This window comes from Poecile atricapillus, chromosome 1, assembly GCF_030490865.1.
Source record: "Poecile atricapillus isolate bPoeAtr1 chromosome 1, bPoeAtr1.hap1, whole genome shotgun sequence".
NCBI classification, from domain to species: Eukaryota; Metazoa; Chordata; class Aves; order Passeriformes; family Paridae; genus Poecile; species Poecile atricapillus.
The window spans coordinates 90,479,947-90,495,686 of record NC_081249.1 but is presented as its reverse complement, the minus strand read 5'-3'; the positions used below and the strand labels follow the sequence as shown (position 1 = coordinate 90,495,686).

The following is a 15,740-nucleotide window of genomic DNA, read 5'->3' as shown; positions in this document are numbered from 1 at the left end:
TTCCTATTCTGAGACATCTGATACTCCCTGGTGTATGATTTATGCCCAAAACACTTTTTGAAGTCTGTGTGAAAATACTGTGAAAAGTTAGTATATTCACTTTATAAACTGAGAAAAAGAAGCAGTAGAGAGTGAATTAATACACATTCCTAAACTACATGAATATAGTGGTCTGCTGGCTATTCTAAGAAAAGGTGCTTATAAACGTAGCTTATGTCACAATGTGTGTTAGAATCATTATAGGGGAAAATTAGAGGACTGCAGGATTAGCAAGACAAGCAATGTGCATCTGTGGAGAGAAGAGAAAGCAATATTATTAGGTACAGATGGCTGGCAAGTATGCTTAAATGTAATAAGATGTTATCTTTGTGCAGTGCTGTGTCCATTCCTAACAGATCACCAGCAAAGGCTATGAATAATAAAAAGTGCTAGAGACAATCTGTCACCTGTAGCTAGGGTCAAAGTCTGAGGAGGTGCACTCTTTATGCTTCCTTTGAAGTTAAGTTGTATATAGTGCTTAAAAAAACCCCCAACTTCAATATTCAAGGCCTTGACTTGATGAATACATGAGGCTCAGAAGCCTCAGAAGGAACCTTACTGAATTCTGTGGTGTATATAAGTAGATGCATGTGTGTATGGTAGTATGTCTTTTTGCAGAATTTGAATCCAATAAATTAAAAATAATTGCTTCTGTTTAATTTAAAAATCTGTTATGTAAGAATGCTGTGAGGTCAGACACTCAGAAGTCAGGTCCCTTATTCAGTTAGTATCCAGTTTTGTCTATATGAGGCAATCCAGTCTTTATTGCATCTTTTTATTTTCTTGAAGTGTCTGCTTATACTTTGTTCCTGTCCTCCCTCACATTTGTTTTGAACAGTGTACAGCAGGTGAGGAGGATGAACGCTATTCTGTTTGTGTTCTTTGCAACAGTTCCTGTGAGAAGATCTGTGTTATCCACTGGACATCACAAAATTAGTAAATAATAATTAATGAATGCTCATCTCTGCTTGGTTCATCCTGTTCCATCTATTCAGGGTGGAGATATGCTCTCAGTTACAGCTGTCCATCATCACTTGTGTTACAGATACATTCCACTGTAGCTGTGGATAAAACTTAATTTTACTGGGTCCACAGATCCCTACTTTATTCATTCTTTGTCCCTACATATATTTTGAAATGCTCCCTGAATGAGGCAAAGGCAGGAGAAATGGCCTGTGGTTATGTAAACAGAGATCTGATTCTTACGGTCCTTGGCTGTACTGTCTTCATTTATGTCTGTGAGCTGTGTCCTTGGTAGCTTCATAGGCAGTGCAGAGGGGGACAGGGATGTGCAAAATCTGCTGGATTTCACTGCTGTGAGAGGGTGAAAACCTGCCATAAAATACCTGCATTTCATTTGGAATATATCTTCACCCTGTGTGAGGTGAGATGCTAGCCATTATTTTCAGATTAAATTTTCAATTCAACATCAGAGAAAAAAAAAATCTTCAAGTTGTATACAGCATGTATACAGAAAGAAGGTAGGAGAAGATTAATTATGAATTAGTATTAAATAGTAAACAATGTTGTAAATGGTAGTAATGAAATCTGGTAATAGCATTTGTATACAAGAATGCCAAATTACATTGCAAAACAGATTTTCACAGGAACAAACCAACAATTATTTCTGTATCAAAGTAGAGTCCTAACACTGTTTCTCTAGCTTCCTTCCCAGCCACTCCCCAGCCCAAACCCCCCACCTTTTAAGAACCTTATCACAGCAGTTACATTTTTTCAATCCCCCAGTATGGCTGATTTTTTTAAAAATACTAAAATATTTTGAAAGCAGCAACCAAAGCATTTGTTTCAAAACAGAAACCACAATCAGCCATAACAGAACATACTTAGTCTAAAGCAGTAAAGTTTCAGAAAATCCAAAAATGGGAAGTCATGCAAAATTAATTAGAGTTATTGTTATGTTGGGATAATGTAAACTTAATAAAAACAGTCTTGTTTTTGTTTAATTTCTCATTAAAGTTACAAAATTATCTTATTCTCTTTATCCACTGAGAAAAATATTTTCCTTTCAGGGCTATCAGATAAGTTGAATGATTTTACAATTCATGTAAATGCCCCTAAAACAGATCTCCATCAGGCAGATGATATTCTGAACCAGCCTGTCTCGAGTTCTAGAGTAATACAGTTAAATGATGCAAAGACAAAATCAGTGGAACTATTTGAATTACTTTGTTTATAAGATTTTTCCATTTGGACTGAAGTCTTAAGTAGGTAGGCCAAAATGAACTTTGCAATCAATAGTTCAGGTTGGGGTTGTTTTATAATTCTAAATTAAAGTCAAGGGTAGATACAGTTTTATGAACAATCAAGAAATTTCTCCATATGCTGAGGCCCTATTTCTTCTTGCCAGTTTAAGTGGCAGTAGTGGGAAGTACATTATAACATATTTACTGTGCAGTGGGTGCAATTCCTTCATTGTGGTCTCATTTTTTCTTCCCTTTTTCTGTATTTGCCTGGGGTTTATTGTATTGGTTTTTTGGTTTGTTTTTGGTATTTTGTTTTATTGTTCGTTTTTGGACTTGGGAGAGTTCTTTTAGAAAGAATAGGAAGGGAAGAGGTGAAAGAATTCTGCATACATTGTTCTCCCTTGGACTAGGGATTCCTCCAAAGGGCATAATGCCTCCCTTGGGATGGTTATATTCACGTATCACCCTGTAACTTATTATGCTGTAACTCGGTGCTCTGGTGGATGTAGCAGGATGGTGTAGTTGCCAAGCAGTTGCTTGGCCATAGCTACACTGATTTAAATAGCTCCAGAAAGTGATATTAAAATTCAACCCCTTTAGCTTTTGGCAGGAGGGCTTGGACCAGACAGTCTGCAGAGTTCCCTCCCAACCTAACCTGAGCTAGGGATAATGAAGCTTATGGATCAACATAATTTGTGGATTTTCCTGTCTAAATGATATTAATTTTGTATTTTTGATACACTAGAGTGTATTTCAAAGGACAAGCATGAGGAGAATGCTTTTTGAAATTCAGAAGGCCTTATTTTTCCCCTGTGGTTTGCTTAGCTTGGCTGTTTGTATCTAAATGAATCACATCTAAATAGGGCCATCCTTATCTAATAGTCTAACATCTAGCTTGCAGAACTGAAAATGACAGTGGAAAAACACATCTCTGAAGTATCTGCAGAGATCTTTGTTACAAAAAAAAAAAAAAGTACGTTAATTTTACAAAAATGTGTAATATTTAAGTCAGTTAATTTCAAATACTCGAAAATCTCTTTTATTTTTCATACAATTATCAGTGTGTGGTATTTGTGAAACTAAACTTTTAAAATTCAGGCTGTATTTGAAGTCTGCTTTACATCCCGGACAGCTACTTTCTGAAAATTCTACCTTAGTTAATAAAATGATCTTTTACAACAAAGGCGGTTCCATAATTTAAAAATTAAACAACAAACCAAATTTGTCTATTGCTAAAAGTATTATTCTTCTATGCTAGAAGTTCTTGTAGGGAAATATTATGAAATTTTGCTTGTTTCTTATATTTTCTTCCTGCCCTAATATTCCTATTTCAGTAACACTTCTCTTTTGTGCCCACATTTTCCATGTTTTTTTTTCTTTACTGTATTTTTCTCCACCAGTACTGATCTCCTTTTTCTTCCTCCCTGTTTCACTGCTACTGGCGAGGATAATAAGCTCATAAGAAATAGCCTGCTGAGACAAACCCATGGTCCATATCCCCCAGCAGTCAGCCTGTGACAGTGGCAGCGGAATTGTCACTTAGGGAGGGTAATAAGTTACATCACTTTCTGCAGTCCATTCCCTTTCCAGTCTCCCATCATTCACTGGATTTGATATGTCAGAGGGTGTACCTTTAGCTGGTCCTTTTAAAATCCATTTATCAATCATGTCAATGAATTTGTCCCTTTTTTCCCCCTTATTTTAAACAAATCTTTAATTTCTTTTGAATGCCTCCATGCCTTTGCCAAATATGTTTAGCTTACCCACTCACTTGTTTATGTAAGTCTTAGTCATCTCCCCCCACATACAGCTCACAAGTAATGGGCTCACACAGGTTTTCTGTAGCAGCAGAATGATGCCCTCTGTGTTATTCCTTATGTTCTTCCTCATGATGTCCGATATTACTTGGCTTTTTGGGGTTGCTGTTGAACATGAAACCAAATATTTCAGAGGAATGACAACCATGCCCAAAAATTACTTTGCTAAGTTGTTAATGTTAGTTCCAAATTCAGCATTGTGCAGATCTAGTTAAGATTTTTTTCTAGATATCTTACATCTATCCACACTGAAGCTCATTTATCAACTTCTTGTCCATTTAAGTCACTCTAATGAAGTCTTTCAGGGGATGGTCACTGGTAGTACTGAATTTCACTATCCAGAGGGGATTACTATTAGCTGTGATCTCAGAGACTTCAGGGTTCATTACCTTTCATAGGTCATTAAAGACAATGAATAAAATTGGTCCAAGCATGGAGAACTCTACTTGTGAATTTTCTTCATGATAAAAAAATCCATAAAACTCTGTCCTTTGTTTTCTGTGATCTAACTAGCTTTCAGTCCACAAAGAAATTTCTTCAGTCCCATGACGACTGTTTCTCTAATAACATTGCTGTGGAATGTTATTGGAAGGATTTTGGAAAACTTATGTATATTCATATCCTCTTTATTTACTTGCATGATGACAGCTTCATAGAATTAGAGAGAAGTAGTCAGACATGATTTCCCATTGAAGAAACTCTGCTGACTTCTGCAACAATCTTTATCTGTGTGCTGTTAGTCTTTATTTTACCATCTTGTCAGGGACAGCAATCAGCTTTCCCAGTCTACAGGTCCAGAGTCCCTTTTGTAAATGGCTTTTTCCAGATGACTGTTTTCTAGCTTTCCACCAAAGAAAAGAACTATCTATGGGTATCTTTATCTCAGGGAAAAAAAAAAAAAAAAAAGATAGTATTTTAGAATTTTCTGTGAACATGCTCAGAAGCCTGTTAGAGGTTGAGAGCTAAATGGAATCAATAACTTGGGTTTGAAAAGTTGTAGCTAAGCTGTGATTTTTATAAAAAGCATTACTTCGAAAAATGAAAAATGAAAATTTAACTAATAAAAAATTTATCTCTCCTGTTTTGTATACTTTGTTTAGAAGCCTGCTGATACCTTGTGCTCTTTCCATTTTTCATGAGAAGGGATCAGTCTTACCAATCAGAGATTACAGACACAGAGATCCATAAATGAGGGATGTCATGGTTTTGTAGTGATATAATACATGGCAGTTCATTTGTATAAGCACTCATTTTTATCACTACAATCTTGGAGCACCACATACTAAAAATAGTATTGAAGTGGTGAAAATGCTGTAATCATTGACATTTTTTAATTTCCTACATAGCTGAGCAAGAGGCTGGAGAGGTTTCAGCCAACACTTCATGCTCTGTTCTGTAAACCAATCAATTATTTGTCAATGACATTTTTGCATGTGGCATATTGGTGACAATTTGGAAGTAGACTCTACATACTGAGCCACAGGTTTAAACTACATAGTTAAATTTTAGGAAATGTACATATTCTCAAAAATTATTTACCTAAGTAAATCACTTTTGCTGTCACAGGCTAAATGAAACAGGGTATCTCTAAAATATTAGTAGAAAAGTTACAAATTTTAAGTTTATGCAAATTTTCATAAAGAATTTTGACTATAAACCCTATTCATTAGTTGATGCAGTTTAAAATTTGATCTAGTTCTGCATTTTCTGGAGCTGTTTAGAGAATGTTATAATCACTTTTATTAAAAAGGTGTCTTTGATGTCTGATATAAACTACCACAGAATACTGAAGAATTGCATTATGCACCATGTGAACAATTATATTGGATATTGCATATTAGTACTAGTGCAATTTTTTCCCAGCTAATGAAATATATCATGGTATCTTAGACTGAAAAAGATCATTATGTTCTGTACAGGATATTAAAATGTTCATTGGTAGATTACTAGCAAGCCCAAATAATCAATTTCCTGTATTAATTAAGGCAAATTGTGTAAAGATTACTTTAATGATATATTTATGCAATTCACTGCTTAAAATTATTTAAAGAGAATTTAAGAGAAAATAAGAAAATAGCTAAGCTGAACACAGATTTATGCTGAAATTGTATCTGCATTTGTAATTGTTCTGTTTCAAGTAAATTATTTTGCATATTGCACAGAAACCATGTCCTAGGGAGCACAGACTGCCTCTAGAGACAGAGTGCCCAAAAAAGAGACATAAAAGGAAGCTGGATAATGTGGAGAAAAGCAGTCCTGGCTCCATCTGCTGTCTGGTTTTTTTCTCTCCTTTTTTTTTAATTTTTGTTGGCAGCTTCTTTCTTGGGGTATTTGGGTTATTTAGGCCCCCCTATATTTTTTTGAACACAGATGGACTTTTAAGCGTACTTCCGTTTTTGGCTGCTATTGACCCCAACTACTTTGTTTTGCGTTTCTGAGTACCACGGATAGTTTTGTTCTGTGTTGTTCCTACTGGACACAACTTGGATAAAATAAAAATGTACTTTTATTTATTTTTTTTTTTTTGGTCGCCCTGGGATCAAGTTAATTTTGTGGCCTTCTCTTTTTTTTATCTGTATTAGTAAATGCTGTAAGGAAGCCCAGGCACGGTTCTAGAACTGTTACTCATCCTTACACTCAAGTTCACTCGAGCTGCATCAGTGCACAACTGAAAAGCCTACTCCAAGTGCTGACTTTTCATGTCAATTTTTCTCACAGTCCTTTGAAAAAGAAGGGACCAAAAAGCTTTAGTTGGACCAAAGCTGAAGACAAGAACCTGGGAGTTTGGAGTGGTACAGCTTTATCATGTTCCTTTGTTGAATAGGTTTAACCTTCAGGATAATTTCTGAGGCTGCTCTAATTTGGACCAAACCCTCTGTTATAGAGACATCTTTTTCTGCCCTAACTCTGTACTGTATAACTTGGCTTTCCTTCCAAATGGTTTTGTTCTTTTGGAGTCCTAATAAATATAAGTATTTTACTTGAAAACTGTAATTTACTGGGATGTTCAATAGATTTCAACAATTTTGAAAAAATATTTTACAAATGGCAGAACTTTGCATTCACAAAAACCTCCCAGTTGGAATTAGTCTAAATACTCAATTTTGGAAAATGGCTGCAAAGTAGAGCACTTTTGAGTCAATTCTAGAGTTCAAAAATTGTACTGAGCTATGATCCTGAAAAGATGTACATCATTGGTGTTTTAAAACATAGTTCTATCTCAAGTACAGGACCCAATTAAAATTTCCAAATGGGAAATCTGACTCTAGATTGCAGAAATATTGAAAATACAATGCAGATCCTAAATATGTAGGCAAGGATGCAAATAAGTCTTTAAAAATATTTATCTTTGCATTCTTAGATCTTAAAAATAGTACTGAAAACTCCAGTCGTGGCTAAACAGCAGAGAAGCTTCCTGTGACTGGAATTCATAGGAATTCAAACTTTATTACAGAGAGCCTTTCTAAAATCAATAACTAAAAAAATATAATTGGTGAAATGTATAGTTTTTTTTCAGATAAGTAAGAATATTTGTTCACCAGAATACAGAAATTTCAAATACAATAGCAGCTTAGTAATGCTACATGTTCAACACGCTAGAAAATACTACTATCCATGATTCCTGATGTTTTTGTGACATGATGTTTTTGAGGTCATGTCAACCATTCCTAGGGTAAGTCTGGTCCCAGCTTAGATATCAGAATAAAAAAAAATTATATTTGAGTAATCCTAACACTTATGAAGATAAGAAAGTTAAAACAACCCAAAACACAAAGCAAACCAAAGCAGAAACAGAACTGAGACCTTTGATAAATGCCTACATTAGCATAAAAAGTGAGTTACTTTGCTACAGCTTACTGAAGCATATGCTTCTGGGCTTTTTCAGCCTAGAAACTAATAATTAGATATTCTTAAAACAACTTCCCTTATCAGCAGTAATTAAGATATGAGACAAGTAAGATCTCTTTTAAGGAAGTGGTTATTTGCTGAAAAACATACATTTGGTTGTTCCCAAACTGCTTGTGAGTATCAGTTCAAGTGTTTCCAGCTGTAATGGAGGAGTTGGAGTGATACAGCTGTGGAATCATCAGCTGCCTTTTACTCAACAGGTCTGCAATTAAGGAGTCCCTTTTGTTGAAGTTGTTCCATAGGGACTGCTGAATGCTTCAGCAGACATAGTTCTTGAACTAGATAATTTCAAGGAAAAGGAAAATAGCTTAAAAACTTAAATTTCATTCAGTTCAAAGTACTTCCTCTCCAATCCCAACCACTTACTAAAAAAAGAGTCAGTCCTAGAGTTCAAGGTTTTATTTTGTTAAATAATATAAACCATTATTATTATACTAAAAAATAGCATCTCATGCCCATTTTTATGTAAGCAGCCCCACACATAAATTTAATTACAGTTCATTTTTGTCTGTATTTTTATAGTCTGGTCTTGTTGCTTTCAATGTTAGTCTTAAGTTAGTGTTCTCCCTCATCAGATTCTTCACCATAAGAACTGGGCAAGTCATGTTGGTCATGACTTCCAGGTTAAGGTAATTTAAAACACTGAGACAGTCTTCAAGGATGTGTTGTATCATGCTTAGTTTATTTATTCCCCAAAGTATCTCTGCGAAAATTAGAATTAAAAGCATAGTATTATAAATAAAGATTAAGAAAGGGTAAGTGGTTCAGTTGCTCATTTTGAGAACATCTTCTCTGGCGTCTTTGTTTTTTAAATTGATATTAGGGGTTTTTACCTCATAGACTCAATTCAATTTATTGGTTTATTGGATCTTTTCCCCTGGACATATTCCATTTCTTTCTGCTGGAGCTGTTCTGTTGAGGCTGAGGTTGTTTCTGACAGTGTTTTTAAAGCATATTATGTGTCTTTTTTTTCAGTTTATACTTCAGCTGCCCTGCATATTAAGGTTATCTTTCAGCATACCACTTCAGCAATATATACCAGTTGTATAATAACATACACTTTGCAATCTACTTTGTTGCAATAAAACCATTTAAAATATTACTGAGTGAAAAGCATAACTAGAAATTCATGTGAACAAAATTCACCTCTGTATTCAAAATACTGTATCTTTTTAAATACTTCTCTTGAAATGTATTGAAAATTCTACAACATACAGAAAAACATAAGCATAAAACATTCATACTGTTCTCTGTGGTTGCAGTTCAGTCACTTTGCTCCTTTGCTCTGTTTCAGACGGTTCGCCATGGTTTTCCTTACCTACCCACTGCCTTAGCTTTTGACCCAGTTCAGAAAATTCTGGCAATTGGAACAAGAACAGGAGCCATACGAATGTATCCTTTCTCATGCAGAATTTGCACCATTTCTATATATTTGTAATACAGGGATGGGAATTCCGCAAGTGCTCAGGTAAGGCTACAGTTGTTATGTTCTATTTCATTTTGCTTTATGAGACAGACTGGAAAAGGATGTGCTGTTGAGGAATTAACCAGGTCCTTAAGGGGTTCAAAGAACAGTTTCTGACTGAGTTTTTAGTATATGGTTTTGGCATATATTGGGTAAAATAAAACAGAATTGATCTTTTTCGGCATGAAAAGTACAACTGGACAGCAAACTGGTAATGAGCAAGTTGTGAATGTTGTGCTAGCAATAAATAAATTAATTGCTGCAATGCAGTTAGCCAATGTTAGATTGCAGTTAGATGCAATTTATTTAGACTCTTCCAAGTGAATGGTGGGAAATAAGTGATTTTAGAACAGAATTAATCTCTTCCCGGAGGAGAAGGTGAAGCACTGTAAAGTGCCTATTTCTTTTTGTTAATTATAAAGGTACTTCAGTGCCAGCAACTTATATGTTGTTTTTAATACAATGGGATTTTTAAGTTAGAAGTCTATATAGTATGAATTTTATTAAAAGATAATTAAAATTTGGAGACTTAAAGAAAAAATTAAGAATATTTAAATACGGTGTATTTCAGAATGTTTCTCTACATAATTTTCTTAGTTTGGCATGGTTCCCATGTTTCCACTTCAATGAAAATACATATAAAGCAAAGAAAAAACAGAGAAAGACTATTACAGGAAGGTTTAAAAGTTACAGAATACAGAATTAATAAACCAATGTTTCTTACAAACTTTTTTGTAGCCAAATAAATTGTGTGTTTAAAGTAGGGGACAATGCTGTATGAAATAGCAATATAATATTTTCTTCTGCTATCCCTGTTCCCAAGGTAACTATAAATGTTATGAACCCAAGGCAAGTTACAAAGCAAAGAAAAATCCCCTTGTGGAAAACAAGCCTGTGCCTGTGCCTCATGTAATGTTACTAAAACTTTGGTTCCTCCATTTTTGGATGCTCTTGGTCTGAACAGTTGCATTTCTGTAAGCTTCAATTTCTCTCATCCAGAATTTCTCACAAGGCTCAACTAAACCTCAAGTTATGTGACAAGCTTTGCTTTGATAGTTCTACTCTTTATCTCTTACCTATGTGAAGTAGATTGAATATATTATGTTCAAATGCAAAGAAGAAAGTGTCCATGAATTTGTGCACTTCTGGGAAGTGCAAGTCTAGTAGTCATGGTTTCTTCTTCTTAGAGGTATGCAAGGTTAAAAATCTGGGGCTTTGTTGCTGGAAATGTCACCAGTATCTTCAGAGTGAGGGTATTGGGAATTCCATGGTAGAAGTAGGAAGAAGACCTTGCAGAAGATTAACTCCTTAGCCCGCCTCTTCTTTCCATCTCAGCAATGTGGCTTTTCTAGGAGCAGTGCTGTCACTGGCTAGGCATTCTGTGTCTCTACAAATCCCTCCTTTGAGGAAAATTCAGGTGCAGAGCCTGATTAATACTGGTTCATGTAGAATTAATTTAAGCCTGTATGTCTTCTGCCACAGGAACTGAGCATGAAGTGGAAAAATAGCTATATCCCTAAGCTTATATAAAATTCTCTATGTGTTTTCTATAAAAATAGATTATAAAGAATTAGCAGAAGGGAAAAGAATGTTTTTCAAAGTGCCCTTCCTGTTAACATCTCTTCCCCTGTTTGCTAGCGAACTCCTACCTCATTCACGGAAAAATTTCTACCAGTTCTAGTGTCTTAATCAAACAAGAGCATCAGGATTACAGGGCATTTGATTTTTTTTTTGGAAGACATGTCATAACATAAATGCTTGTAGCTTAGTCACAGAGAGCCTGGTTTGCTTAATTGAGCCCTGAGTTAATGGAAACTGTGCTTTGAAGACAGAGGGTGCCATAAAAAGAATTACTTATTTATTCATTTTAACGGAGGTTTCTCCACTTCGCTCTAAGTTTTGCAGAACATATTACATAAAAAACCTACTTGTGGACTAATAAATTTGCAGTGAAGCAGTCTCTAAGACTACCCCCAGAACACCACTCATTTAAGCCAGTCTTGTTGCAGATGTTTGTAGTTGTTGAAGTCAGGCAATAAAGTTCAAGTCAAGATTGAACAGATTAAGTTCAATCTGAAACTACAATTCATAATGTGGCTTTGTTTTTATTTTAGCAAACTAAGGAAAATATAGGTTTTAGTGGCTCTAAGTTTTGTACAGTATCCTGTAAAAATACTTTTTAAAAGAACTGCAATTTCATTCTGTCATTAGTAACCTAAGAAAAAAGGAATTCTTCCCATACATACACTGTATTTAGCTGGTGTTTCTAAACAGTACTGTTGATGGAGTGGGAGGAAAGACTGCTTGGCTGCCATCAGAGAAATTCACCCAAGTGTTTATTTGTTTGTTTATTGTTGGTAGTGCCAAAGGTACCTGGTTTGATTTGGACTCTGTTGTTTAGAGAACACAAAAAGATGGGAAGCCTGAATTTATGTTTAATATTCATGTAATGATGTAGAACAAGTTTTCCTTTGATGAGTCCAAGTCACATAATGGTATTGTTGCTTCCTTGACTTAGTAAAAGATTCACAAGGTATTGGTATTTCTACTGATCACAAGTTAACAGGTCTCAAAAGACAAGCTGTTTTTTAAGAAAAGGAAGCATGTCCTTCTGTGTTGTGAATTAAGGTCTAACATCAAGCCTTCAGGTGATCATTTCGAGTGATCCAGCAGCAGTACTGAAGTCGACTGTTACATTGTCCTGAAATAGAGCATATTATTCATAAGCTGCCATTAGAATGCAGAGATAAATTAAAGTTCATTTTGGTATGGCAGTCAATTTGTCTTCTCCTAGGTTTCTTTTCAGGGTGCTTAGAGGCAACTGCTCTAGCTTCTGTAGCACTGGGAATTGTTGTTGCTATGCTGTACTGATCCTAGAAGTCTCTGTGGGTTTCCCAAGGAAGTTCAAACAGCTGCAGGCATCACCTGCAGTGATGACTGCTGGGTACTGGATCCTCATAGGTGCAGCCCATGGAATCAGAATGCACTGCAAACCATCAATGAAGGAGCATCTTCCTATTACCAACAACACAAGCTAACATAGTCTGCAAATAAAGGGCCAAAACCCCACTCCTGAAATGGTTGCTCTGGCATCTGGTAATTTACCTTTGTCCTAAACATAACAAATTTCATTTTTCCTTTGAGGTCTTTTCTTCCTGTCAGAAGCCTGTTCCTAGCTCCCATAGTTGTGATCAGTGTTCAGATCATTGCTTGATACCACTCTAAGTGGAATATTCTTGCTTCAGGAAAACACATTCAGTTGAAGAGGGGCTATGAAATTGAATTCCTTTTCTTATTGTCTCCATATCCATCTTCTCTAGTCCCAGTCTGAAGAATCTCCTGACACTACACACAATAAAACCAAGTGTGCAGTCTCTGGATGCTGTCAGAGAATGTTCTTTATCACCGTACAAGGAGGTGAGAAATGAAGACACTTGGTCAGACTTGAGACTCTTCTTGATTTCAGAGGAAAAGGAGAAGTCCGGGGTTTTTCATATTCTCGGATTGAATAACTAGATTAAAATCAGTATTGTTAACAATGATTATTCCAGTAACAGATCTGAAGAAGCGGCATGCTGTGTTCAGATTTCAGGATGCATATTTCTGTATTTTCATTTATTCAGCTGACAAATGCTTCTTAAAATTAATTTTAAGTACTTTCTGGAGTCACTGAGTTCTTTGGAGTTTTTTTATTGCATCAGAGCTGTGCTTAACCATTACAGCTCTCTACTTACAAGAATATAGAATACAGAATCTCCACTTTTTTTTTATAATCAAACTGCTGATTATGTAGTGGTCAATTGCAGTGAGAAATCGTGAAAGAAACATTTCTCTAGCTGTTACCATCTTTGTTTATCATGAAATGAGAGGAAGTTTGTCTTAAATCCAGTGCAAAGAAAACAATCTACTGGGTCCAGAATGGCCTCCACACCACTGAAAAAAATCACCATCAAACAGACTTAAATTAGTAATATGTTTGTGTATGTGTTATAGTGTGGTCTGCTGCTGTTATTAATACATATTTTTTAGACTTACAGGCTCCGTATTGTCATTGACGCAGGTTGTGGGGCATCACTTTCCGTTTTAGTTGCTTGAGCAAAGCTGGAAGGCATCTGCAATTCATGCAAGGCTTTTCCAGTTGGCATAGCTGCTTGTTATCCATGTTATCAGAAAATACAGTGGCCATTTTATACCTAGGCAAACAAAACATTATTCTCACTCGCTAACACATGACAGTGGAAGCATTGCTCTATCCCCACCTTTAGCTTAGCTGCACGGTCCTGACTCTTCCTTTGCTCCAATCCTGCTGCTTGTCAGATATATTACTGTGAGCCATCCAATACATTAACCTGGCAAAACACCAGTTCTGCTGTGCTACTTTTTTTGCCAGATTAGCAAACTGATTTATCTGGTGATTACCTCCATTGTAAGTCAGAATGATGCATAAAGTGGAAGGAGTGCAGTTGGGACTGGACAGAGAAGAAAATGGGGGAGTAACAAAATTTTGGCACAAAGAATCAGGTTATTAAATTGACTTGTCTTAGTGTATGAAATTGCATCTGATAAATTCAGGTATGGCAGATTGTAGCTGTCTATGAAATTTGCTACAAGATGTAGAAATAGCCTTTCAATTTTGAGTGGTATAGAAGAGGACATCTCTTTTACTTACATTTAAAAAATCTTCATGTAAAGCTGTTTGCAAATCACAAAAATTCTACAGGTTCTTCTCAAGGGAGATTCTGCTTTAGGGTCATATTTGGAATAACTTTTTCTGGCCTGTTTTATGTATTTTTTCCAACGCTTTAATAGGAGGAGTGATTTTTGAATGTCAAATAAGGTACAGCAACACATATTTTAACAGGTCTGTTTTGTGGAGAAACAAACATTGCTTCAAAAAGGCCAATGGCATCCTGGCCACTGTCAGCAATAGGGTAGGCAGCACTGGTGAAGCCACACCTCAAATCCTGTGTCAAGTTTTAGGCCCCTTTCTAAAAGAAAGATATTGAGGTGCTGGAGTGCATCCAGAGGAGAGAAATGGAGCTGGGGAAGGGTCTGGAGCACAAGTCCTACAAGGAACTGCTGAAGGAGCTGGGGTGTTTAGCCTTGAGAAAAGGACCTTATCACTCTCTCAAGTACTTGAAAGGACAAAAGAAAATGGCTTTAGGTTGTGCAGAGGAAGTTTCTATTTGGTCTTAGGAAAAATTACTTCACTGAAAGGTTGTCAAACCCTGGAACAGGCTGCTCTGGGAAGTGGTGGAGTCACCATCCCTGGAGGTGTTCAAAAGTTGTGCAGAGGTGGCACTTAGAGACATGGTTTATTGGTGGACTTTTTAGTGCTGGGTTGGTTGTTAGACTTGATGGTCTTGGAGGTCTTTTCCAAACTAAGTGATTTTATAAGATTTTTTTTTTTTTTTCTGTGAAACAGCCAGTAAACATATCTTCAATTCCAGAGTTACTGTGCCAAGTAAAGGGGAAGGTGAAGTCTAAACCTCAGATAGCTCTGTTGAACGTCATGGATCCTCAGCAGCTGATGTACACAGAGAGACTGTATTCCTGGGAGGTAAAACTGCGGCTGTTTGTGCACTGTAGAAAAAAGAAAATCCGGCAAGGAAAATAAATAGCGCTAATTAAATCATTGCTGGCAGAGTTTGAGTAGGCATGGAATTTTACAGTAGCTAAAGGAAATGTGGTAAAGAATGTTTGACATCAGGTTGGATGTACTTTAAAAGAAAAGAGGAGAATGTAACTTGAGGTTTTGGTCTGCGAGAAGGGTGGCATAAAAGCTAAATATAAATTGTGACAGATTTACTCTCCCTGGAACTGCTGTCTTTTAATCTAAACAAGGTTTCGGTAGTTCTTTATCCTTAAAATAAGCTGACTGTGTTCTCTGCTGTTTACTCTGTGTGATTTATTGGGCAGATGGAATGGGGGTAGCACAGACAAGATCATAGAGCCAAAGTTCTATTGTTTGACTTGGAAGAATCATTGATACATTTAATCTTTTATCTCATTGTACAATATATTTGAGATTTTTCTAGAGAACTTGAGCTTTTGAGGAACACAAAATTCACCAAGAGTCAGTACTCCTAACGTAAGTTCTTTTAGAAATTCCCAGGCAAATCAGCATACAAATGTGTATCTTTGCGTGTATAGATACCTAAATAGGTTATTACAGAAATGAATGTATTGTCAATCTACAAGAATAAAAAATTATTGTAAAAGATACCAAAAGAATCAAATTTAACTGTATTACTAATCTGACAGAACCAGAGTTTGGAGGATTTTTTCTATGCTAAGACTACTATA

The 15,740-nt window shown here is 35.9% G+C and overlaps 1 protein-coding gene across 5 annotated transcripts in view; it reads left to right on the top strand.

The window, feature by feature from the left end:
- Positions 1-15,740, top strand: part of STXBP5L (syntaxin binding protein 5L) — a 182,619-nt gene that overhangs the window by 7,539 nt on the left and 159,340 nt on the right. For all 5 annotated transcript variants that reach the window (XM_058857936.1, XM_058857944.1, XM_058857968.1 and 2 more), the window contains exon 2: positions 9,264-9,361. In XM_058857936.1, coding sequence (XP_058713919.1) covers positions 9,264-9,361 — 98 coding nt within the window. The remainder of the gene's footprint in view (positions 1-9,263; positions 9,362-15,740) is intronic.